General features: G+C 40.6%; 1 protein-coding gene across 1 annotated transcript in view; it reads right to left on the reverse strand.

Annotated features, from left to right (window-relative positions):
- Positions 1-5,512: 5,512 nt before the first annotated feature.
- SLC12A8 (solute carrier family 12 member 8) overlaps positions 5,513-27,489 on the reverse strand; it is a 115,176-nt gene continuing 93,199 nt past the window's right edge. The window contains exons 9-12 of the mRNA XM_049629463.1: positions 18,629-18,726; positions 17,962-18,079; positions 9,603-9,663; positions 5,513-5,992 (exon numbers count right to left, since the gene is read on the reverse strand). Coding sequence (XP_049485420.1) covers positions 5,830-5,992; positions 9,603-9,663; positions 17,962-18,079; positions 18,629-18,726 — 440 coding nt within the window. The 3' untranslated portion in view covers positions 5,513-5,829. The remainder of the gene's footprint in view (positions 5,993-9,602; positions 9,664-17,961; positions 18,080-18,628; positions 18,727-27,489) is intronic.

The following is a 27,489-nucleotide window of genomic DNA, read 5'->3' on the forward strand; positions in this document are numbered from 1 at the left end:
AAAGCCTCCCTAAGATCGCAGAGCTGGTAAGTGGTAGAGCCAGGATTCAAACGGAGATTTGCTTCCCCAAATCCCATGAATTTGCAACTACACCAAACTCCCTCCAAGTGAATCCACTTAAGAGTCAAAGGTAGGAAGAAGAGTCATTAGGCTGAAGGGAAGACCTTGCATTCTCTTGCTTTGGTCCTTCTGTCTCATTTGTCCTTGAACTTCATTCTGCTGTTTCACAAGCCTTGCCATATCCTCTGCCCAACCTGGTTCAAAACCCACTTCCCCAAAAAGTCTCCTGGATGTCTTCCTCCCTCCATGTCTCCTCAGCATGTGTGAATTCAACTTGTAGAGTGTCATTTGGCTGTATGCTGCACTGCTGTGTGGCTGTGTACCTCCATTGTCTCCCTGGTCCTCAGCCCCCAAAGATGGCCCTGAACCTATGAAACATTTCTTACATGGTCAAAGGAACTTTGCAGATGGAGTTCAACTAAGGACCCTGAGATGGGGAGAATATGCCGGATTATCCAGTGAGCCCAATGTCATCGCACGGGTCCTTGAAGGCAGAAGGGATGTGAAGGTGATCTGGCTGCGACATCTGTCACCCCACTGACAGCCAGGGTTGATTTGGCTGATCTGGCTGGCTAGGCGGGTGTGTCCCCTTCCTCCCTCATGGCTCGATGTGTGTCCCTCCAGAAGCTGCATGCTTGGTGGAAGAGGATGACCTTCCCTGATACGGGTGGACCGTTCTTCAGCCAAATGTATAGGGGTAGCTGCTCTCTCCTGCTAGGATCTCCAAACAAGCTCTTAAAAGCAGGAGAGGGAGACAGTGGAGTTGGAGAATATGTGGTAACAGAAGCAGAGGCTAGAGCACAAATGATGGCTGGTTGCTGGCTCGGGAGATGGACGGGCCCACCACCGAGGCCCGCAGGCAGCCTCTAGAAGCTGCAAAAAGCAAGGAAATCTCCTATAGACCTTCTGGAAGGAACGTGGCCTTGCCGATGCCGTGATTTTTAGCCCAGTGAGACCCACTCCTAGAACCGTACGTAAGAGAATATATTTGTGTTGCTCTAAGCCACTAACTCTGTGGTAATTGTTACAGCAGGGGATAGGAAAGTAACACAGCAGGACGGAGGACTCTGTTCTCTTCTTACCCTGCACCTCCTCCTGCCCTGACAGCCCATCCTCACCAGCTACGAGTGTGGCTGGGACTCAGAACACAGCGGGCCTTCTGGGAACCTCGGGTGATTGGTCCCTGCCCCTGCAGATTTCAGGGCTGGTTCTGCGGCCTCTTCCTCCACTTGCTCTGACCTCAGGAGTGAAAGCCCACCACTCGCCCCCCTTCCCTTTCCAGTGCAGAAGGTCAACATGTGTCCAGGTAGGAGTGGAGCTGAAGCTGGAGTGTTCCTGGATCGTGCTTACTTAATTCCTATAAGGATCTTCTGATAAAGTCCCATAAAATATTGAAGACGGGTTTTTGTTATCATTTCTCAGCCTTCCCTTCTCCTAGCACACAGAGTGGGCTACAAGCCCCTTCAGGACCTGGCCCTTGCCTTGTGATTTTCTCGCCTCACACTGCCTCACTCTTTTGCCTCTGAAATCTTGAATCACCACAAACACCTTTCATCACGCTGTCCCCTCTGTTGGGAATGTCTCGCCTCTCCTCTCTTCGGCAAGTGCTTGGATGCAGGTCAGATATCTCCTCCTCTAGGGAGCCCCCCCTGACTGCTATCAAGGGTGGCTTAGGGCTTCTCTGCCTATTCACAATCCCTGTGTCTGCCTCTGTCACTGCTCTTACTGCTTCTGGGGTCCCTTCAGTTCTCCTCACTTTCCTCCTCTGCCCATGGAGAGGATGGAGCTACCACCCAAGCTCCCTCTGCCACACCACGGCAGAAGCAAGGAACATTTCTGGCCCCACCCCACCTGGCTTCTTATATTTGCTCCTCCCCATGGGAGCAGGAGGCCAATCTGATTGGTCAAAGCTGGGACCACGTTTCATTGGCGAACAGGACCCAGAATTGAAAGGCAATGTGTGGTCACCTTATGATCTCTGCTCATCTGTTACTGGGTGATGAGGTCAGCTGGTCATTCTCTCTCTTAATTCCAGCTCCTCATCCCAGAGTCTTTGGGAGAAGTGATATATATTCAAAAGGAACAAAGTTAGACACCACAGGCCTCGCTTCGATCTTCTGACCTCAGCCGCATTCTCCACTACTGCTCTTACACCTTTGTCCAGGTATTAATACATAAATTGGAACATTGTTTCCCATCCTTAAATATACATCCTCATTCAGAAACCTGGAGAGGAGGAAGGCAGATGGAATCCTGAACCTCGAACTTTCACATTAATTTATAATTGTTTATACAGGATATACTCTATTGTGTAGGTCAGAGGACTTGTTAGCATGACTCCCAGAGACATCTGAGCCCTGACAATCAGGGCTGGTTCCCAGCCCTGAACTCAAGGATGTTCTAGAATGGGGCTGTACTCACCCTGGAAGTGTGAGGGTGGTGGCTGAGTTCATCTCTGTTTGAATGGCCTGTAGTCATATTTTTACATTATAAAGCTCTGAGATTGGTGAGGGGTACCTGGCTCAGGTGAGGTGGTCTTGGGCATGTATACAGTGGCTCCAGCCATGGATGGATAGATGGATGGGAAGGTCAATGGATGGGTGGGTGGGGGCGGTGGGTAGATAAATGGCTAGATCAATACATGAGTGGGTAGGTGGATAGATAGATGGGGGAAGGATAGATCATTGGATAGATTAATCAATAGACAGCATGGCCTGAAAGGTGACAGTCATGGTCCTAGAAGGTGTCATATGACCCTCACTCATTCACATTCTCATCCACGACAGTGTACCCCTTGGTAAAATCTTTAGGCCAGAACCTTCCCCTCCACCTATTTTAGAAAATGCTCCTAGTCTCACTGCCATAAACCCCGACTACGCTGACAGTTTTGAGCAGCTTTTGGATAAGCAAACTGTCTGAATGATCCAGTGACATCTGTGTCTCATTTTTCTGACAACTGTACTTACTTCTGGCAACATCCCTTATGTGCCACCTCAGATCCTCTCTGACCCACCTGTCTCTGGGGCCAAGGCCACTTGTTCCATCTCAGCCACCACTGTAGTGACCAGTTCTGCTAGGCTCCAGCCAATTTCCCGCAGAATAAGGTTGCTGCTTCCTGCAGAACTTGCTAGGTGCTCACAGAGTGCAAATCACAAGTATGGTCAGGACTGAAGCAGGGAGGTGGTTTAAGTCTCATGGCTAAACTTTGTGGGAAACAAAAACCAGTGGCTGAACTCTCATCCTTTTCTCCCTCTGCAAGAAGGTCTTGAGATGCAGGTGTCCCTACAGTCTCTCAGAAGGGTCCTTCGAGATGGAGCGTTTAGCTGCCCCTGATGCTAAAGCGTTGCTCATTCAATGTGGAGCCTCTTTCCCTGCTTCAGTCCTGTTTCCTTTCGCTCCTGCTTCCCTGGGCGCACCAGGGAACTTCTGCTTCCTGCGGATCCCAGGCTATCATCTGATTATTGTTGTACTGGTTACTATGACCATTTACACAATATGGTTTGGGTGAAACACAAGATTTTTGGACCTAATAAGATGGTTCGGTGTGTTTAGCATCTGCCTCCCACACAAGACTGTGAGCTATTCGTTTAGGTATCCCCAACACTGAGGGGAATGCTGAAATTCTATACCCTGTCCTTCTCTTACTCTTTTCTATAACATGAATCAGATTGGCAAAGTTCTCACCCTGGATACTTGAATCCTCTGCTGTGTGTGGTTTTCAAGCTCAGTACCACCTTTTTCAGAGGCATTACTTTTTTAGCTTGTTATGCAGAATCCAAAAGAGTAAAACGCAGAATTGTTAAAGGCTTCTGTGAAAGCTGAAAAGGGGTACCCCCAAAGATAGCCACATCCCAATCCTTAAGGCTCTTGAGACGAGGAGATGATCCTGGATTGCGTGCACCCTGAATGCAACCACACGTATCCTTATGAGTGAGGCAGAGGCTGACACAGAGGAGATGCGGTGTGACCATGGAGCAGAGAGATTTGAAGATGTTGGCTGTGAAGACAGGAGTAATGTGGCCACAGGGCAAAGACAGCCTGCAGCCACCAGCAGCTGGAAGAGGCAAGGATGGCATCCTCCCCAGTAATCAGAGCTCCTGGAGGGAGCACAGCCCTGCTAACACCTTAATTTCAGTGACTGACTTCTCACGGTGAGAGAAGACATTTCAGAAATGAGGGCAGTTTCTTCTTGAAAAGGGCCCTCAGAGATCACCAACTCAGGCCTTCATGAATATAGTCCATTGCATTATGGTGTTGCTATTTCCCACATGCCTATTGGGTTTGTTTTCTTTAACCCAAACGGTGCCTGAACAGTAATCATAAATGTGGCCTCATTTTCAGGAGAGAATGAGATCCAACTGGCTTCTCATCATGACCTTCCCATCCCTGCTTGCTTTAGCCCATTCCATCCAGCGGGCCAGTGCTCCTCAACACAGGGCCCAAGGATGGCTCATGTGGAATCACTGGGACACTTATTAAAAATGTAAAGACCAGGACTCTGCCCCAAACCTACTGAATAAAAAACCCTATGGATGAGGTGCAGAAATCTGCACATTTAACAGGCCTCCCAAGTGAGTCTCAGCACACTGGCTTGAGAACGTCTACTACAGAAGAAAGGGGTCAGAACGGACCCAATGGCATGTCCCTCCGGCTCAGTGGTGAAACCACCGACTCTGGGCCAGGTGCTGAATTTACCAGGGGAAGCTACTGCCCTGGCCTCCAGGACTGCGTGCTTGTGATGAGTGCCACCCTGAGCTCACAGAGGAACCAAAAGAGTCTTGTCCCCTCATGCGTTCATCCTGCAAAACAGCTGCAAAGGTGTCCACAGAGCTGGGGACCACAAAGGCTTTTGAGAACGTGAGTCACTATTAGGTATTTCATGGTAATTTAACTTTTTCATTAAAAAGACCTTCCCTAAACAATAATGGCTTACAAATGCATGTGCCCTTTGATCTTGCAATTCCACTTCTGGGAATGTATCCTACGCATACACTTTATGCTTGTACATATGTACAATATTATTCACTGCAGAACCGATTATAGCAGCGTAAGATTGGAAACAATCCAAATGTCATCATTGTGGAATTGATGAAATAAATTATACCACTTTCATACGATGAAAAATGATGAGGAAACCGTATATGCATTGATGTGGAAATGTCTCCAAGTTAAGGGGAAAAGCAAGGTACAGAATATATATATAACATTTTACCTTTTGTGGATAAAAAAGGAGTAGAAGGAATCCACATTCCTATTTACTTGTGTATTCATAAAGACATGCTGGAAGTATATATAAGAACAGTGACTACGTCTGGGACAGGGGGTGAACACAGGGGAAACGAGGATGGGAGGGAGAGTTTTCACTCTATATGATTATCCTTTGGGGTTTATAACCATGTGAGTGTATTATTTATTCAAAAAATAAATAATACAATAAAATTTAAAATAACCGTTTATTGTGGCCTTCAGAACAAGCAACCTGGGCTGACTCTCCACACCTACAAGTCTTGATGTTTGTTGTGGAGCTCTTCACACTGGGTGCATGTTGAGGAGGCCACAGCCACTCCAGTGGTTACCCTGGTGAGATGTGGTGCTCCAGACCAGAGTGCAGATGTCCATTTTCCAGAACAACAGTGGGAGGACAGGTCTTTGAGTTTCTTACTGAGGAGAATCAGCATCATGAAGGTTCTGAGATCCAGATCAATTGTGCACAGGACAGCTCCAAGAAAGGAGGGCCCTTGGGCTGCCTACTACTAAGCACTCAGTACCCTAGTACTGAGACATCAGCTGTTCCCGACTCACAAAGGAAGAATGGTGGTAGCGATCCTGAGTAGCGAAGTCTGCGTTCTCCTGGGTGAGCTGAGTCATTTCCATGTCAACCCTAGCCAGGGATGGCGCCAAAATTATCTGCTCTTGGGGAGATCTCAAGCTCCTTCAGTGAGAGAAACACAGAGGGCAGTCAGAAAGAAAGACGAAGTACTGTAACAGCAGAGATGAGTCTCCTCTGGGATAGAGTAACAATTTACAAAAATGTCATTGTGCTATTATTTTGTACTTATTATTTAATATGGATTTAAATAAAATAACTGCGGAACACTATGTGTATAATAGTTTATGAACCCAAACTGTAATAAATATATATCAAAATAAGGGGAGAGAGTGAGATTTATCTCTCTTTAGTAGAAACAGGTAAAACTGCATCCACCCCATAGGAGGCAACCCACAAAGATAACCATCCAAATGGTATCAAGTTGGGGCTCTACAGCTTTGCTTTGGTTTTTTTTGTTTTTTTTTTGTTTTTTTTTGTTTTTTTTTTTTTTGTCAAATGAAATCATGGAACGGAGAGGCTGGAAAACTGAGAAGAGTAGGAAGAGAAACTCCCTCTTTGGTTCTTTGGAAAGGAAGTTGAATGAGGAATGGTTCCCAGGGCTAAGGTTTACATAGGAACCAGCTACGATGGGAACTGCAAAGGCTTTTGACACTTTGTTGGCCTGAAGACAAAAAGCAAGTCCTGATATGGATTCCATTGTCCCTGAAGTGTCTACATACAGTTGGAGTTAAAATAGTCCGGTAAGGGAAAATGTCTGGGATACAAGAGGAAAGTGCTAGAGGCAGAATGCAGTAAGGAAAGATCAGACGGGCAGTCAGGGTACCTATTGAAGATGGATAGTCACAGCTCTGCCACTAGTTAGCCTAACGGCCCCAGGCAAACCTCTTCACCTCCGGTGCCTCTATTTTTCTCATCTTTTAGTCCCTATCAATTCTGTCAGTCTGTGTTAGGTCCTTAAGTCATACCTTAAGCATGGATTTCCTTGTTAAAATTTTACTTAAAAAGAATCATCTACTTCATGAGTAGTAATGTGCGAGTTGTTTAAAGAATATATTTGAGGGGCACCTGGGTGGCTCAGGTCATGATCTCATGGTCCGTGAGTTCGAGCCCCGCGTCGGGCTCTGTGCCGGCAGCTCAGACAGAGCCTGGAACCTGTTTCAGATTCTGTGTCTCCCTCTCTCTGACCCTCCCCCGTTCATGCTCTGTCTCTCTCTGTCTCAAAAATAAATAAACGTTAAAAAAATTAAAAAAAAATAAAGAAAGAATATATTTGACAATTATTTTTAAAAGGTTCTAAGCTTGTGAAACGTCAGCAGAAAGCTCCAGCTGTCTGCTGCAAGATGTGCTGTTACAGAAGTTCAGATCACAGGACTACAGCTTGCAGCTGCTTGCTGAGAACATACCCAAATCAGAAAGATGGGAGGTTTTCTGAGAAATGAGTTAATTTCTCTAAAGGTTGGATCTCCAGGAAGTGAGGTTAGGAGGTGACAAAAATGCCATGCCACTCAACATGTAAGTGTTTTTGCTGATGTATTTTTTTGTTAATGCCCTTTTTTTTTTTGTTTTGTTTTTTTTTTTTTTTAGCTGAAACCATTGCATTCTTCTGAGTTCGGGGAAATAATATGCTTCACTTTTACAGCAGAATGGCCTGAGAATTCTCACCTGGGCAGTTGCTAGGACTTCTAAAAGAAAGTTCTCTCAAGGCAAGGTCAGGCCAATTTCACATAATTCTGGGAATTATATGTGTAACAGAGGAAATAACATAGCCAAAGTCCTTTGCCCAAACACATTCTACAATATTATTCTTCTTGGGTTTTGAAGAGCCTCTAGGACTATAGTTGTGGTGGGTGGATGGAACAAAACCTTCCAAACTACAAAACAGAAAACACAGCTAGCAATTTCTACTTTTAAATGAATCACCATGTCTTGGTCCTTTCACCCTCCTGAATAACCACCAGGGTACCTCACCCTGTAGCCATGTGAGGCCAGCAAGTGTGATGTTGACACTTAGCTGAGGCCTCCACCACCCACTTTACAAGCCCACAGAGCTTTCAATAGTGTGCACTGGGTTCCATTCCAATCAAAGCACTATCCTTTTCTAGGAGGAATAATCTCCTCCTAGAACACTGCTTTTTCTACATAGTACTACAGTGACCTCAGAGGTGAGATTCCTCGAGTTCAAAGTGCAGCTTAAGGAGTAGTGACCTCTCATGGTCATTTATAGGCTTTAAACCCAGACATGCCTAAAAATATTCCTGCCAATCAGATAAGGCCAAATACTGTCAATCACACATCACTTGCAGCTAGCTCCAGATTCTGTAGGTGACTTCTACACAGAATCTATGTCCACTCAAACTCTACTTTCCCCTAGGACTAAGTGTTAGGGGAAAATGCCAGTGTGTTGTGACATGTCATCCAACCTGGTGCCTCAGACTGGAAGAGAGGCCAAGAGGTGACCCGCCCCCTTCTATAGCTAGGCAAAGGATGTGAGCCCAGCTTCCAGGCAGACAGGGGTTCTCCACACACACACCACCTCCTCCCAGCCCTTTCCCTGTTGGTTTCCATGGCCCCTGCTCCTTTTTGTCATCATCCTAGGCTCTAACACCTAGGTTTCATCTCTTCACCAACTTGAACGGATTGCTAGTGCTTATAAAGAGTTGTCTTTAAAACAATTCTTAGGAGGGAAGAATGGGGAGTTAGTTTAATAGGTATAGGCCTTCTGTTTTGTAGATGGAGAGTTCTGGAGATGGATGGTGCGTATGGTTGCATGACGATGTGAATGGACTTAATGCCACTGAACTGTATGCTTAAAAATGGCTAAGATGGCAAGGTTTATGATACGTGTATTTTACCACAATAAAAAAAAACTGGGGCAAGAGGATTCTGAACTTACATCTGGGATCAATGGGAAAGGCTCCCATTATCCATTAGCAATGTCAGGGCATGGAAGGTGCAAATACTATTAAGTACGACCCCGATATCTATAGTTTCAGAAACAAACCAACAAAATGAAACCAAATAAACACTTGGTTGGGTCCTGACTGGATTTGCCCAGCCTGCCGCTTCGACTCTGCACTGGTATTGAAAGGGGAAGGAAGTGATTTTCCAGAATCCCAAGGCCTTCAAAGTTGAGGAAGCATTGCTACTGGAAGGGTGTTGGAAAAAGAGGAGAGAGATGAGAGCACTCCTGAAACCTTACCTTCTACATGAGCCCTCCTCCTGCTTCTCAGGACAGTTTGTTCTTCCCTTTCCCTGTGTATTTGAACATGGAGGGCCCACAGAAATCCTCCAGCATCTCTGCTCTGTTTCTGTACTCGTTCTCACCAATACAATCATGTCAGCTACCTCTGATTTGAGATGGCAGATGGGTGGTGTTTCAGGCCTTAATCTTGTGTATGATTGTGTATTGATGCTGGTGTCTTAGACTGCACACTGACAGCAGCTCTCTTGACTCATCACCCAGCGATCACATTCTAAATAAAGCCTCTATTCGTGATTCCTGAGGGTAAGAAGGGAAGAAGCCTGAGCCAGAGGAAGCTTCTGATGAGCTGAGGCTGGGGGGTAGGGTTGGGGGGGGTGGCAGCGAGGAGCAGAGTCTTAGTGTCCTTGAGGTTGTCAAATGCCAGGTTCCCATTCCACAGTTCGCTTAAACCTAGCCAGGGGCTAGACACCCTTAGTACCATACCTCTCAGGGCCCCAGAGTAGCACAGACCTGCAGGAGGGGATCAGAAGAGACTTCATCCACCTGAGGAAGCTGAAGTTGGAGGCTGATCCTACAGGGAAGACATATACACAAATATTGATTAAAGGCTCTATGTATGCATCCAGGAGCTCAGTTTTAATAGTGTGATTATACACTCTCTGATACACACACAGAATTAGCACAGTTTTTTTTTTCATTTTTCAGTTTAACTAAACTTTATTCATGGTAATACTCCGACAGCAACCAGCTAAGGACTTTGTACCCAAATGTAGTTTTCAAACCTATATTTCAAAAATTTCTAAAATTCAAAATCCCAAGAAAGAAACTAAATACAGTGCTATACAGGAAAAAGCAGAGGGTTTGCTAACTTCAGTCTTAGGAATTTAAAATTGTTTTGATAATCTCTTAGATTCAAATTGATAATACGTTAAATACATGGTATAAAATCCCCTACTAGACCATTCACTCTTTAAGGATAGAAAGGATGTCTTTTTCATCTTGGAACACTCACAGTACAACACCCACAGAACCTGGCACTTAGGATGTTTCAATAGGTGTTAAGTGACTCACATACCTCAATATGTAGAAACGTCAGAGCTGAAGTTTGAAGTGAGACTGTTGTGATACTACCCAAATATCTTGACATCAGACATACTGATTAGAATAGGACTTATCAACTTTTTTTTAAATCCATCCCTCCTTTGATGTGGGTTTTTTAAAAATCTCACATAATAAATTATATATATATAAAACTTTAGGAAATCAAATCAAATGGTGCTCGCTTTGGCGGCACATATACTAAAATTGGAAGGAAATCAAATCAAACGTAATTTTTTTAAAGTGCTTCTCCAAGTTTTATATATATGTATAGGTATATATGTATACCTATACATGTATATGCTTACATATGCATACATATATGCGTATATGTATGTATGTATGTATATGGTACAGTGAATATATATCTACCATATACACCAAACACACATATATACATATATATACATAACATTGGTTAATAAGATAATATTCAATATATAATCAGAATGTTAGCATTATGGGGCTTACATGAGAATCTTGGCTAATGTCAACAGTATGCCCCTAATAACATTTATTTCCTCAGTTTCATTTAGGGTTCTTATGGTTAATGGGAGGACAAATTTTAGATCTGCATTAATTCTACAATTGTAAGAGAAAGTTCCTAATATATTTTGATACTCTCAGAAGAAAGAAAATAAACATTTTACTGACCCTTCTTATGTATGATCACTTAGGTTCTAAATTATCTAAATTTCAGATGTAGATTGGCCTGAAATTTTATTTCATGTTTTCCTGTGAATAAATTTCTGGGAAATATTTAAATTTATTAATATCAAACTAATTTCTAAGAAATTTAGAAGCAATCACCAATGTAATCCCTATGTTAATCAAAATATATTCTATCCATTAAACTAGCTGATACTAGGACCTCTCCTTAGCATGACTTTTTCTAAAGCATTATTTTTCACATAAGTGGGACTTAAAATGTTTGCAGTGCTTTTCTTTCAAAACTCTACATCAGGGGCACCTGGGTGGCTCAGTCAGTTGAGTGTCTGACTCTTGATCTCAGCTCAGGTTTTGATCTCAGGGTCTTGAGTTCAAGCCCTGTGTTGGGCTCCAGACTGGGTGTGAAGCCTACCTAAACAAACAAACAAACAAACAAACAAGTAAACCTCTATACATCAAACTATTCTAATTCTGAAAAACTTTTTTTTTTCTTTTCAGTTTGCCTAGATTGTTATGGTTTGATTTAGTTAGAACTTGAAACTAATTGCTTCATTTTAAATTAGGGCATCATAGAATTTTGTTTAAAAGTGCTCTCAACTGTATATATATTTTTAAGTTTATTTATTTTGAGAGAGAGAGAAAGCACACGCTCATGGTGGGGAGAGCAGTTGGAGGAGGGGCAGAGGGAGAGGGGGAGAGAGAGAATCCCAAGCAGGCTCTGTACTGTCAGCATCAACCCCATAGTGGAGCTGGATCTCATGAACCGTGAGCTCATGATCTGAGTCAAAATCAAGAGTCAGACGTTCAACTGACTGGGCCACCCTGGCACTCCTCAACTGTATTTTTTAAACAGCTTTATTACTGAGGAATAACTGACATATAATCAGAGTACTGACTGTGTTTTCTTACTTTCTTTATTATTGCCACTCTGGAATTTGTGGCCTTGATCCTGGAGGTGGAGCTAATTCCTAGAAATAGCCAACTCCCCTGTGAGCATACTTTTGATATACAAACCAACCAATCCAGAGCCCTTACCCCCAATCTCCTCCTTTGTTAAACTCCCACACACTGAGATACTCCCCTGCCAGGGGACAGCTTGTGACTCCAGGGCCAGGGACAGCTAGTGACCACTCCTCGAGCCCAGAGCCCACTGAAATTATTCAAACTATCCAAACCTAAACTCACTCAGCTACCTACCTGCCTCACCCATTCCTTCCCATTAAAACTCCAATTATGGCTCTGAGCCTTGTTCTCCTCTTCTTCTTCTGCCTCCTGACCTGGTCCTTCCCCATGTGGCCCTGAGTGGTATGCCATGCTTCCTCTTTCTAGGGGTCTGTCAGTATAAACTTCTTCCTTCTTGACAATCACTTCTGTGTGTGTGTGTGTGTGTGTGTGTGTGTGTGTGTGTGTATCTTACCATTTCTGTGCCTGTGTTTAATCTTACTAATTAAAACAAATCCTGGGTACATTTTTAGAACAAACTACATGTATTTAAAGTGTAAAATTTGGTAAGTATTGACACATATATGTACTGTGAAACCATTGCCACAAACAAAATAATGAACAAATCTATTACCTCCGATAGTTTCCTCAAGTCACTTCATAAGACCTCTCTCCCACACATTCCCCCAACCCACAAACCCCATCCAAAAGCAACCACAGATCTGCTGTCATTATAGATTAGTTTGCATTTTCAATAATTATAGATATATGAAATAATATACTATGTACTCTTTTTGTCTGGTTTCTTTCACTCATCATCATTATTTTGAGATTCATCCATGTTACTGCATGTATCAATAGTCCATTCTTTAAAAAAAGTAAGTTCATTCTTTTTACTGCTGAGTAGTAGTCCATTGTATGGCTGTACTACAATTTATTTATAGAGTCACCTGTTGTTGGACATATGGGTTGTTTCTAGTTTGGGGCTACTTACAAATTAAGCTGCTATGAATATTCATGTACTTTTTTTGTGAGAGAGAGTGGGAGAGAGGGGCAGAGAGAGAGGGAGAGAAAATCCCAAGCAGGCTCCACACTCAACGTGGAGCCTGACGTGGAGTTCAATCTCACAACTGTAAGATCATGACCTGGGCCAAAATCTAGAGTTAGTAGCTCAACCGACTGAGTCACCTACGCGCCCCATGTCATGTTTTTAATGGCCATATTCTTTCATTCATCTTGGGTAAATAACTAGAAGTACGGTAGCTGGTTCATATAGCAGGTATAGATTTAACTTTTTGGGGGGGGATTTTATTTATTTATATATTTTTTAAATTTTAATTCCAGTGTAGTTAACATACAGCATTATATTAGTTTCAGGCATATAATATAGTGATTCAATTCCCTTCATCACCAGCACTCATCACAACAAGTGTACTCCTTAATCCCCATCACCTATTTCACACACATACCCTCATCTCCCCTGTTTAATTTTTAAAAAAATTTTTAACATTTATTTATTATTGAGAGACAGAGCATGAGCATGGGAGGGGCAGAGAGAGGAGGAGACACAGAATCTGAAGCAGGCTCCAGGCTCTGAGCTGTCAGCACAGAGCCCGACGCGGGGCTTGAACTCATGAATGCAAGATCATGACCTGAGCCGAAGTCAGACGTTCAGCCAACTGAGCCACCCAGGCGCCCCTCCCCTGTTTAATTTTTTAATAAATTGCCAAACTGTTATACAAAGTGATTGTATCATTTTTACATTCCCACCTGCAGTGTATGATAGTTCTCCTTGGAATATCTTCACCAACATATGACATGGTCAGTACTTTTAATTTTAGTCTTATAAATAGATGTATAGTAATATGTTATGATTTTAATTGCATTTCCTAATAACCACTCATGTTGAGCATCTTCATGTGCTTATTTGCCATCCATTTATGTTCTTTAGTGAAATCTATTTAAAATTTTTGCCCATTTTTGTTGTCATATCCTTATTGAATATTGAGAGTTTTTATATGTTCTAGATACAAGTCCTTTATCAGATATGTGAATTGCTAATATTCTTTCACAGCCTATGGCTTGCCAGGATATTTGGAAGATCAGAGTTCTCAGTTTTGATGAAGTCCAATTTTTCAACTCTTTTCCTGTATTGAGTGTTATGTCTAAGAAATCTTTGCTTCACTCACAGTCACAGTTTCTCATATTTTATTTTAGAAACTTTATAATTTGGGGCTTTACATTTAGTTCTATGATCTATTTTGAGTTATTTTTATATTGTATGATGTATGCATTGAATATGGATTTCCAGTTGTTACAGCACCAATTGCTGAGAAGACTTTTCATTCACTGAATTGCCTTTGCACCTTTTTTGAAAATCAACTGACCATGTATGTGTGGGCTAATTTTTGGACTCTCTATTTTGGCTACTGATTTATTTGTCTATCTTGATGCCAATACCATGCTATCTCGATTGCTTTAGCTTATAATCAGTCTTGAAATCAGGTAATGTAAGTTCTCCAACTTAGTTCTTTTACAAAGCTGGTTGGACTACTCTAGGTTTTTTGCATTTCCATATAAATATTTTGGAATCCATTTGCCAGTTGCTACACAAAAGGTAGCTGAGATTTTTATTAGGATTGTGTTGAATCTGTGGAACAATTTGGGGAGAACCGGCATTAAGAATACTGAATTGGGTGCCTCAGTAGCTCAGTCGGTAAAGCATCTGACTCTTGATCTCAGCTCAGGTCTTGATCTTAGAGTCGTGAGTTAAAGCCCTGCATTGGTCCCTATGCTGCATATGGTTATATTCAACTTGTTAATGTTTTGTTATGATCTTTTGCATCTACATTCATGAAGGATATTGGTGTGCAGTTTTCCAAAGAGTTTCTATGGAATTAATATTCTTCTCTTCCTTAAATATTTGGTAGTTTGCATTAGTGAAGCCATCTGGGCCTAGAGTTTTCTCTGTGGGAAGGTTTTTAATGACAAGGTATTTACATGACCTAAATAGTCCTACGTTTCTTCTAGAGAGAACTTTGGTAGTTCATATCTTTCAAGGAATTTGTCCAATTTATCTAAGTTGCCACACTTATTGGCACCTAACTGTTTATAGTATTTCTTTGTTTTTCTTTTAATATCTGTAGACTCTAGTAATGCCATCTCTCTCACTTCTGGTATTGATAGTTTTATAACTTCTCTCCTTTTATACTCATTAGTATGGCTAAAGATTTCTCAATTTTACTGATGTCACGTAACCAGATTTTTGTTTCACTGGCATTCTCCCTATGTAAAATTTTTATTGATTTCTACTTTGATATTTATTGTTTCTTTTTTTTCTTCGTATTTGGGATTCATTTGCTCTTCTTTCTCCAGTTTCTTAAATTGGAGGCTGGGGTCATTGATTTCAGACATTTCTTCATTTCTAATATAAGCATTTGATGCTATAAATTTCCTTCCAACTACTGAATTAGCTTCATCCCATAATTTTGAAATGTTACATTTTCATTTTTGTTCAGTTCAAAATATTTTGTAATTCCACTTTTTTAAATGTTTATCTTCTTTATTTTGAGAGAGAAAGGGAGCATGCAAGCAGGGGAGAGGCAGAGATAGAGGGAGAGAGAAAGAATCTCAAGCAGGCTCTGCATCATCAGCACAGAGCCTGACATGGGGCTTGAGCTCACGAACCATGAGATCATGACCTGAGCCAAAATCAAGGATCAGATGCTTAACTGACTGAACCACCCAAATACCCTTGTAATTTCACTTTGGACCACAAGTTATTTAGTTTCCTTAGTATTCTTAGTCATTTAGTGTTATTTAGTGTTCTTTGGTTTCTAAATATTTTGATAACCAGAATATTATTCTATTACTTATTTCTAATTCCCCTTTAGTCAAAGAACATACTTTGTTCTTGAATATACCTGAATGCTTTTAAATTTGTTGTGACTTTTTTTTTAAATCTGAGAATATGGTTTATCCTGGCAAGTTCATATATACTTGAAGAAAATGTATATTCTGTTGTTGTTAGGTGGCATGTTCTATAAATGTCAATTTGCTTGGGTTTGTTGGCAATGTTTTTCAAGTCTTCTAAAGTCTTACTGATTTGGAGCACTTGGGTGGCTCAGTTGGTTAAGTATCTGACTCTTGATTTTGACTCAGGTCATGATCTCACGATTTAGGAGACTGAGCTCCATGTCAGGCTCTGTTAGCTCGGAGCCTGCTTAGAATTCTCTCTCTTTCCCTCTCTCTCTGCCCCTCCCCCACTAGTGCTCGCTCTCTCTCTCTCTCTCTCTGCCTGCTCAAAATAAATAAACATTTAAAAATAAATAAATAAAGTGTTACTGATTTTATGCCTACTTATTTTAGCAATTATCAAGTTTATACCTTTGAATTGTGAATATTTAGACTATTTATATTTAGTGTGTTTATTGATATAACTATATAGGTATATAGGTAGAGCTAGGTTTATTGAGAGAGAGGTGTTGGAATCTCTGACTATAATTATAAACTTTTCTATTTCTTTTTGCAGTTCTGTCAGGTTTTGCATCATGTTATTTTAAAGCTCTGTTTCTTTTTTTTTTTTTCTTTAATGCTTATTTATTTTGAGAGAGAAAGAGAACATGAGTAAAGGAGGGGCAGAGAGAGAGGGAGAGAGAGTCCCAAGCAGGCTCCACCCTGCCAGCACACAGCCTGATGTGGGGCTTGATCTCATGAACTGTGAGATCATGACCAGAGCAGAAATCAAGAGTTGGACACTTAACCAAATGAGACACCCAGGCACTCCTCAAATCTCTGTTCTAAGTACATAAATGTTAAGGTTTGTTATATCCTCTTGATGAATTTTTCCCTTTATTTTTATGAAATGACCCTCTTTATCCTTTACCTTTATGAAATGACCCTCTTTATATCTCTGATAAGATTCTTTTCTCTGAAATCTGTTTTGTCTGGTGTTAGTATAATCAGTCCAGCTTTGTTTTGATTCATGTTATCATGATATTATCTTTTCCCACCCCTTTACTTTTAACTTATTTGTGCCTTTATTATTTTTTTTAATGTTTATTTATTTAGGCAGGGGGAGAGTGCAAGTGTGTGTGTGTGTGCTAGCTGGGGAGGGGCAGAGAGAGAGAGGGAGAGTCCCAAGCAGACCCCATGCTCAGCATGGAGCCCTGTGTGGGGCTTGATCTCACAACCATGAGATCAGACCTGAGCCAAAGTCAAGAGTCAGACCCTTAACCAACTGAGCCACCCATGTAACCCATGTGTCTTTATATTTAAAGTAGATTCCCTATAGGCAGCATATAGCTGCTTTTTTATTGAATCTGACAATCTCAGAGTTTATACCTTTGAATTGTGAATATTTAGACTATTTATATTTAGTGTGTTTATTGATATAACTATATAGGTACATAGGTATAGCTAGGTTTATTGATACAGCTGTAAACCACCCTTCTGTTTTTTGTTTGTCTTATATGTCCTTTATGATCATTTTCCTTTTTCCTGCTTTATTTCTATTTGAGCCTTTCTTAAATTCAATTTTATTTTCTTTATTGGCTTATTAGCTATAACTCTTTGTTGTATTATTTTAGTGGTTGCTTTAGGACTTGTAGTATACCTTTGTAACTTATCATGGTCTACCTTTTTTAAAATGTTTATTTATTTATTTATTTATTTATTTATTTTGAGAGAGAGAGAGAGCGTGAGTAGGGGAGGGGCAGGGAGAGCGAAAATCTTAAGCAGGCTCCACACTGTCAGTGCTCAACCCCATGAACTGTGAGATCAGGACCTGAGCCAAAATCAAGAGTCAGTCGCTTAACTGAGTGCGCCACCCAGGTGCCCCTATCGTGGTCTACATTTAAGTGATGTTATAGTATTTCACATTAGTATCAGAAACCTAAAGCAGTATATTCCCATTTCTTTCCTCCTCCCTTGTGCTGCTGTTGTCATCGATTTTACTTCCACACGTCTTATAAACCTTACAAGTTGTTATTATTTTTTGTTACCATTTATATGCATGCTATATTTTTCCTCCTAGACTATAATAAGCTACTTGAAAATGAGATTAGAATCTGAATTAGTTGGCATTTAATAGGTGCTCAAAATGCAGTTTTTTCAATGAAAGCTAAAAGAGAAGAAGGAAGATGGCAGCAAAATGGCTTACCAAGGTGAAGCCCTGGACTGGCCCGACCGATATAGAAATACACAATGGCAGCAACACCCATGTTAATGAGGGTATAGACCCACTGGATCACAAACATGATGAGAAGGGACCCAACAGCCTGTGGAAACAGAATACGAAGGCAAGTCACCTAATAGTTTATCACGTGGTAAGCAAGTCACAAGGTAAAGACTTCAAGAAACAACAGTCCCTCTAATCCACCTCTGATCACTATAAATTCTAAATAGAAGTTCACACATAATTCAAAAAACTGCACTTAAGCAGATAGTTGAGAAGACACCCACCCAAAAGTACCCTGTAATCAAAACTATCAATAAATATCCTACCCTAGCTCCTTGTCCTACTTCTCTCTAGAAGAAACAAATTAGAGTGAAATTATGCTAATTTGGTATACCTAGAAATTTAGTGACCCAGAGGTTATCACAGATGATTAATTATTTTTTAAAGTAAACCACTGATTGAAATAAGTGGTTCATTAAATATAATCTTGCCATTTGTAATCCCATCTAAAGTCTAATGTAACACACTTAAATCACATTGCTCCTAATTAAGGGTGTCCTTTTTCCTCTTCCCTCTGCAGCTCCCTAGATCAACATCTCTACCTGAATTCTTTCTCAAGGACAATTGAGATAAAAATGAGGTAACTCACCCCTAACAGGGAGACCCAGGGGTTGCACATGTGGGTGTAGAAAGAAATTGGTCTCCTCTGGATATCTTGGTCCTGGAGCCTAGACTTCAGGAAGAACTCTAAAAAATAAATGAGCCAAATCCTTGGTTACCAATTTGTTACCAAACCCTTTTCTATTTTTAAGAGCAAATATCTATGAATTCCTCCTCTCCAGTTTTGTAACTCAGCCAAAAACAATCTCCATTCACCTCAACTATTAACTCCCTTGACCACACTTGAGGCTAGTAACTTTACATCTCTTAAATCATGATTTCAATCTATCTACCCCTGCTTATCACTTCTTTTTTCTCATTTACTCTGCTGTCTCCCGCCTCAACTGTTCATAGCCTACAGAGGGATCTCCAGTCAATTTGCCCTGGTATGTTTTTGCTTTCTATTACTTACCTCCTCTTTTCAGTACCCTCTTACCCAGCTAAGATTCTATGATCAAAGACTAAGAGCATTCCCTTGCTTACATTACCTGCTTCCACACTTCCACACTTCCACTCCTCAGTGGTCTTACACCTAGTCAACTCATTCTCCTACTCTCTGATGTAACAAACTTATGACCTCTTTTCTCAAAAGAGAGCTTTTATATTCTCTCATCACCAAAGCTACCAAGCCACTTGCATCTGTATCCTCTCTTCTGCCCTCCCTCCTTCTACAGTGGATGAATATCCCTGGCTCTTGCATAAGGCACATCCCTCCACTAGTGCCCTGCTCAAGGGCTTTGCTTTTGCATCATCACTTTTTTCCACCAAATACAAATATACTGTAACTTCTCCCACCTAAACAAATATTTCCCAGTCATCCCTCAGCTACTGCTCTATTTCTTTATCTTCCTTAGAGCTAAATTTCTCAAAAGAATTGCCTATACAGTTTCTACCTCCCACTATTTCCTCAGCCCACTCTTAAGATTGTAAACAACACTAAACTTCCCTTCCTACAGTTGCCAATGACGTGAAACTTCAAATTCAATGGTCAACTCACAGTCCTCATCCTACTGGACCTTTCAGACAGCATCTGACACAAGTGATCTCTTTCTGCTTGTTGAAACACTACCTCCTCTTGGTTTCTAAGATGACTTGCTCCCCTTGTTTTCCTCCTATCTCACTGGCCACTTCTTGTCAGTCTCCTTTGCTGGCTTACCACCTCCTTCCAGCTTCCGAATATTGGAGTATCCCAGCATTTATTTAGTCCCCCGCAATCTTCTTATTTCCATATATATTCACTCCTAGGAGATCTCATCTAGTCTCAAATGGCTTTAAATACTATCCACGCACTGATGTTCCAAGTTTATATCATCATCGACCTCTCCCTTGAACTGAAGTCTTGAATATTTAGTTGTCTTCTTAATATCTCCCCTTACATGACTAACAAACACTTCAAACTTTAACATGGTTAAAGCAGAAATCTATTTTCCCCAGGTCTTCTCGATCTGAATAAATGACACTACCATTCACTCAAATATCAAAGATTTATCCTGGACTCCTCTTTTTCACATACCTACATCTATTCCATCAGTAATTCCTGTTGATCCTACCACCAAAATGTATCCAAAATATGACCACTCCATTGCTCTCCCATCCTAGTCCATGTCACTTTCATCTTTCATCTGATTTACTGTATTGTGTTCCTGTAGTAGAAACCACAGTCAGAGTATATCCAGGATCTCTCACATCTAGGTGTGGCCAGATGACTAGGTTCTCACCACTGGAATGTGAACAAAAGTGATAAATGTCACTTCTGCACCAAGGTCTTTAGGAGAATAGGTATGCCTCTTGTTTGTGCCTGAAATATGAATATGGTAACTGAGTCTTGACTTTGTATGACAAGGTACTAAGGGATAGTAAAGTCAAAAGAATAGAAGGACCCTGAGTCCCCGAATCAATACATGGAGGAGAGCCTTCCTAGACTATTAGTGCAAGTGAGAAATAAATTTCTGTTGTGTTTGAGTCACTATGTTTTTGGTTATTGTTATAGCAGTTTCGCCTACCTTTATATATCTTCAACAGGGTTTGGTTTGGTTTTAGTTATCTCCTTAAAGCCTAAATCTGATCATATCACAACCCTGACCTGCATGGCCCTTTCCTCACTGTACTCATCCTATCCCTCTCCCCTGGCTCATTCCTCTCCAGTTGCTGCTGGACCTCTGCTGTTCTTGGAATTTGCCAATCCTATTCCAACCTGTACCTTCATACACACCATTTCCTCTGCCTAGAACTCTTCCCCAATATCTCTGCATGGCTCTCTCTTTTATACAATTCAGTTCTCCATTAAAATATCCTCTTCTCAGAGATATCTTTTCTGAAAACCTATCAGAAACAGTAACCTTTCTCTCCACCCTAGTCTCTCTCTCTATCCTGTTACCTTGCTTTATTATCTTTGATAGTACTTATCACTTACTGACATTACAGTTATATATTTCTTTGCTTATTTAGTATGTGTCTTTCCCTACTAGAATGCAAGCTTGATGACAGCAGAGGCCTTCTATGTCTATACAGAATGTCCCCCATACCTGAAACAGCATTTGAGATGTAGTAAATATTCCTTACAAGTGGTTAAATGAATAAAGAAATCATCTTAGCCCCAAGGTAGCCTTTATCCTTTCAACATCTGTCTCCCTTCATTATGTGCTTCCTACTATTATACTTATCTTTTGTACCTCCATACCTTGAGGGCAATGACTGTTTTTTACATCTCTAAATGCCAAATCTTGGCATTTAGAAGTTTGTGTATCAGAAGTGCTCAATAAATGTCTCCTCATTAATTGTGGATTAAAATAAATTCTGCCAAGGTTTATGACTGATTTGAATTAATGGCTTTATTACTTTTTTAAAAAATGGGAATACTATTGATTACCATTAATCAAATTGTACAATTTTAACATCCCAAGGCATGATTCATTTTTTTAATCATACGTTTAGTGAAATACAGTTGTCCCCTCAGTTATTAAGACGGAAGAGTATTGTTTAAGGACTTAGATTTTTTGCCTCTCTGAGATCTGTGAAATGTTAAGCTCACCCTTTCCCAGTTAATCTCAGTCTCACATAACCTCAATTACACTGTACCTAAGGGAATTGTATGTATGTGTGTATGTTTTCTAAGGGCTCTGAGGGGAAACAAAAGGAAGGGGTGTGCTCTCCAAGCAAGCACAGTGCAGTTTTATATGTCAGCAATGTGAGGGAAAATTCATGCAAGGATTCTCAACTAACCTAACTAACTTGAATAGGTACAACAAAGCAGGCAGACAATTTTTCTGAATTCTGAACAGGTATGGTTTCAAAACCCTTCCAAAATGACTAAAAAAATTTTTTTCTCTCGTCAAGGATTTTGCTAGAAGAAGCAGGTCTTACAGACTAGTGGTGGGAGAGGACAGTCTCTCATGTTATAGATTCTAAAATAATAACCAAGAAAGCAATAACCAATAATAACCAAAGGGGTGCCTGGGTGGCTCAGTCGGTTAAGCATCCAACTCTTGACCTCGGCTCAGGTCATGATCTCATGTTTTGTGAGACTGAGCCCCACATCAGGCTCTGTGCTCTTAGCACAGAGCCTGCTTAGGCTTCTCTCTCTCCTCTCTCTGCTCCTCCCCCACTCTCTCTCATGCTCTCTCTCTCTCTCAAAATAAATAATAAATAAACTTAAAAAAAGAGAAAGCAACTTTACTTTATCACACCTTAGTTGCAAAACAAACAGGTACACAAAGTTATGCATTAGACATGTTAAAAATATCAAATATAGGGGCGCCTGGGTGGCTCAGTCAGTTGAGCATTGGACTTCGGCTCAGGTAATGATCTCTGTTTGTGAGTTCGAGCCCCACGTTGCACTCTGTGCTGACAGCTTAGAGCCTGGATCCTGCTTCGGATTCTGTGTCTCCCTCTCTCTGCCCCTCTCCTGCTTGTTCTTTCTGTCTTTCAAATAAATAAAAATTTAAAAATATGTATCAAATATAATAAACATAATTATGTCAATTCTTAAAATAACAAATTAAGTAATTTGATAGAAGTTACTTAAAATAAATATTAAACCTGATTTGTTCATTTTAGCCACTCTGACTCAGTGTGGCTTTGATTTATATTTCCCTGACGATGAGTGACTTGATGGGGGGGGGAGGGGAAGTGGGTGATGGGCATGGAGGAGGGTACTTGTTGGGATGAGCACTGGGTGTTGTATGTAAGCCAATCTGACAATAAATTATATTACAAATAAATAAATAAATAAATAAATATTAAACCATCTCTGAAAATGCACTCCATATCTTTATCAGAATAAACAAACACATAGTTTTAGTTAACCTGTACAAACCAAGAATGTGCATTGCTATAGTCCACAAAGGATCATGTTTCAAGTCCATATGGTATTTTATTAAGTTGATAATATAATTCTTTTAACCACTTTCCAAACGTTGCATATTTAAGTTATTTCTAATTTGCTACTAGCACAAACCATGCAGCTATGACCATCTTGAACACATTTTATGGTTTATTGTTTGATTTTGAGTTGTTTCCTTGATATGCAATTCCCCCAAACAGATTTACAAAGTTAGGGCAATGAAATAGTTTTATATTTCTTGTTATATCATGAAAGATAATTCTCCAGAGAGAATTAACCAAAGATGTTATGTCAACTATACTTCAATAACAAAAATTTAAAAAGAAGAAGGAGGAGGAGGAGGAGAATGAACCAGAGGGACTTTCAGCGATGGCAATGTGAAGTGGTCAGTGAATCCTCTCCACAAGAAATAAGTATAAAACTGGTCAAAATAATAAAAAAGTAATCATTCAGCTCTAGAAGTTACCAAATGGGGACAAAAATTAAGAAGTATTTATTTTTCAAAAACTGATGGAGCTGAGGGTCTGAACAGTGAGAGCCTATGGCCTGATCTCCCATCCTCATTCCCATTCTTACCAGCATGGAGCTGGTCAGAAACCAGCAGTTTCACTGCCAGAGGGGGCAGACTTGTGAGTTGTGCCTTTATAAGCTAAACATGGTGAGTATAGTAGAAAACTGAAAAGGAAAAGTCCTCAGTTTTGCTAGCCTGAGGTTGCAGACCCAGCTGGGGCAAGCAGTGGACCATCAGAAACTTAATGGGAAGATCTAGAAATGAGAGAGTCACAGAAAGACTATGGAAGGACTATATCTCCCCACATTTCCCTGGATGACTGAAAAACTATGCTCCTGCCTGGGGAGGCCAAACTGAGACTGGCAAAACCAGGAAAGACTGGAAAACTAGCTGCAACTTTGACTGCTTCTCAACCTATACACAGATCCACTGGCAAACGGTCGAGCCTTATGGGCCACATAGGCACAAGGGCAAACTCCTTAGAAGCCAGGCTAAAAGTTAAAAATAAGAATAAAAAACTGAGTAGAGACCTCAGAATCCACAACCACAGAGGAGACAGATTCCAAAGTTCAAATCCAGGAAATTTACTAAAACAAACAAAAACATGGAAACATATATCAGAATCAGGAGTTGCCACACTATATTATCTAAATTGTCTGGTTTTCAACCCAAAATTACAAGACATGCAAGGAAACAGGAAACTGGGGCACCTGGGGGGCTCAGTCGATTAGGTGTCCAACTCTTGGTTTCAGCTCAGGTCATGATCTCATGGTTTCGTAGGTTCGAGCCCCACATTGGGCTCCAAGCTGACAGTCCGGAGCCTGCTTGGGATTCTCTGTATCCCTCTCTCTGCCCCTCCCCCCACTTGCACTGTCTCTATCTCTCTCAAAATAAATAAACTTGAAAAATATAAAAAAAGGAAACTGACCCATGCTCTGGAAAAAAAAGCAATCAAAAGAAATGGACTCTGAGTGGGCCTGCACTGAGTTTAGCAGACAAAGACTTCAAAGCACTAGTATAATAAATATGTTCAAAGAATTGAATAAAAATACAATGTCAGTGACTTAAGAGAAATATGATGGCAATGACTTTCAAAATAGGGAATATCAACAAAAACATACAAACATTTCAAAAATGAAAATTCTATAGTTAAAATGTACAATAACAGAAATAAAAAATTTACTCTATGGGCTCAATAGCAGATTTGAGATGGCAGAAGAAAGTATCAGTGAACATGAAGATAGATCAGTAGAAATTATCCAAACTGAAGAACAGAGAGGAAAAGGTAGAAGAAAAAAGAACAGAGCCTCAGAAACCGGGTGGGGGGGGGGGGAGAAGGGGGAATGTAAAGTATACTAATTAATGTGTAGTGGGAGTCCCATAGAGATGGGAGAGAAAGAGAAGAGCAGAAAAAAATTTGAAGAAATAATGGCTCCCAAATTTGATGAAAAACTTTAATCAACAGATCTAGAAGGAATAAATCCACTGGAATTTCTTTCAGCAATGTGTTCATATACCTGAGAACCACAGACCTATTTTATTTAATTTTTTGATGGCTTAATAGATGTGCAATGATATTTTGAAGGTGGTTTAATTTGTATTTATTGAATTAATACGATGGCCTAGTTTATAACAGATACTAACAGCTAGCAGCATATACCTTGTATAGTGGTTCAGAACACAAGTTCTAAAGTGAAAGGACCTGTGTTCAAATTCTGGCTGTCTCATATCCTGAGCAAATGTTTAACTTCTCTATGCCTTTGTAAAATGACAATAACAATGCCTAAGTCTGAGCTTAGATGAGATAATCTGTTAGGTGCTTATCTCAGTGCCAAGAACATGGGACATGTTTGAAAAACACTGGCTATTTTTAACTACTAACAATATTTTACACTTAACAATAAAAGTTAGTTTGTTGAATGAGCAATGAATGAATCTGGGCATTGATTTTTCAAATGTAAACTCCATATTCATCTGCATGCTGCTTTTTAGTAGAATCTGGATTTTGACCTTCCTATTTTTAAAAATAATATGCATTGGAAGGTATGCTTTTATCGGCCGTGCTTGTCAGAATAATTGTTTCCTTCTGTGACACTGTGTTGTACAAATGTTTTTTATTTCTATTTAATCAGATCCTTTTTGTCTTTGATGATAGTCTTCAATAGTCAGAAATATCTCTCTTGCACAGCTGTTATAAATAAGGAATTCATGGCTATATAAGGTAAAGAATACAGCCCAAGTTAATCTTTTTGATCCATTTGATTTCAACAATGTTTACTCAATAGTGATTTGATTCTTATTATTGTATGACATCTGGTTTGTCACAGATTAGGTTCTTATCATAGTGTAATTCTTTCTATTCTACTTTACTGATCAATGTTTCATTTTTTTGAAGTTAATATTTGCTCAATTGTGCATCAATTTAGCCTTTACTGAGTGTTTGCTGCATGCTGTGTACTGTGTGGGAATACTGTGATAAATATAAGGTGGAAAGACATGGCTTGTGACTAAAGGAAGCCCACAGTCTAGGGGCGAAGGAATAAAACTACTATTTCTTTTCCTCAAGACAGACAGACACATGGGCCTGAAGACAAATGTGTAAAAAATTCGATATAAATGTATAAAACAATGTGTTAATTCTTTATACTGCTAGCATAAATCAAATGTTATACTTGCACAGGAGAGGAAATCAGGAAAGCCTTCTCAGAGGGAGTGTAAATGCGTATGAAAAGTTGGATGGATTTTAAACTATACATTGGAGTTTTCCAGATGGAGAAGCGGGAGGTGAAGCAGCTGTGAAGACAGAGCAGCATATGCAAAGGCGGGAAGGGATGAAGAACAAGATGTGTTTAGGGCATTCATTTAGGTCTAACTGGAACATCCAGAGTATGGGCCGTCATGAGGAAAACGGCCAAAAATGTAGTACAGAGCAGGATTGTAAAGAACCTTGCAAATCCCACCAAGGATCTTGGACTTTAGATGGAAGAGATTTGATTCTAGTGAAGGTTTTTAAGTAAGAGAGACATGATAAGAGTTTTATTTTAGAAAATCATTCAGTGGACAATGGGAAGGAGAAACAGGATGTGGGAGAATCTGGAGGCAGGACACTGGTTTGCAGACTTAACAAGAGTCTGGGTGCTGTATAGGAAGGGTCTGCACCAAGGTACAGGCAGCAAGGATGAAGGACAGGGAGTGGTCAACAGCTATGACCTTTCTATGATTGGGCAACTGGGCAGCAAGCACCTCATTGACTAAAGATTGCAAACTGACTGCACATCTCTCCTGGAAACCCACTGAGAAAACAGAAAAGGAATTAGATAGGCATAAACCCACAAGCATAAGGAGAATGAGGGAAGAAAGATAAAAACAGGTCTTGGAAGATGGAAAGGTGACAGGGGAATGGTAACAGAGTGAGCAGAGCAGAGAAGGATGAATTCTAGGCCCTACAGACAGGGTACCAGCAAGGAGCAGTCCAATGCACCCTGGCAGGCCCCAGCAAAGTTCAAGACTAGGCAGTGCCATGTCCCTGGGAAGTGGTAAGGTAAAGGCATTTGGTTCCAAGACTGTATCTGAAATAGCTGGAAATCAAGATCCTTTCTTCTCCCCACACAGCTAGGTAATAACTCCTTTGCCTGACCCCTTTCCTCTGAAGAAATAAAACCAGTGAGTGCCTGGACTTGGGACACCAGGCACAGCAAGAATGGGTAAATAGAGCTAGAAACTGGGGAATTGAATTTAAGTCTGTATCCTAAACAATGAGACACCCTAACTCCCCTACTTCCCCCTGCTCCCTGAATGCATGCAGCCATCTGGGTAAGACAAGAGATTAAAGGAGTCTCCTCTGGAGGAACTAAAGAGTCCAGAGGTTTTGAAAACCTCTAGATAGTCACTTTTTGGGATCCTCCTGTGCAAAAGCTAGCCTACAACCTAATCATTATATAGTGAGGTGCCCTAATCAACAGGCCCTGACCAGTATACAGGTCTTCTAAACAACTTT

This window comes from Panthera uncia, chromosome C2, assembly GCF_023721935.1.
Source record: "Panthera uncia isolate 11264 chromosome C2, Puncia_PCG_1.0, whole genome shotgun sequence".
Taxonomy (NCBI): domain Eukaryota; kingdom Metazoa; phylum Chordata; class Mammalia; order Carnivora; family Felidae; genus Panthera; species Panthera uncia.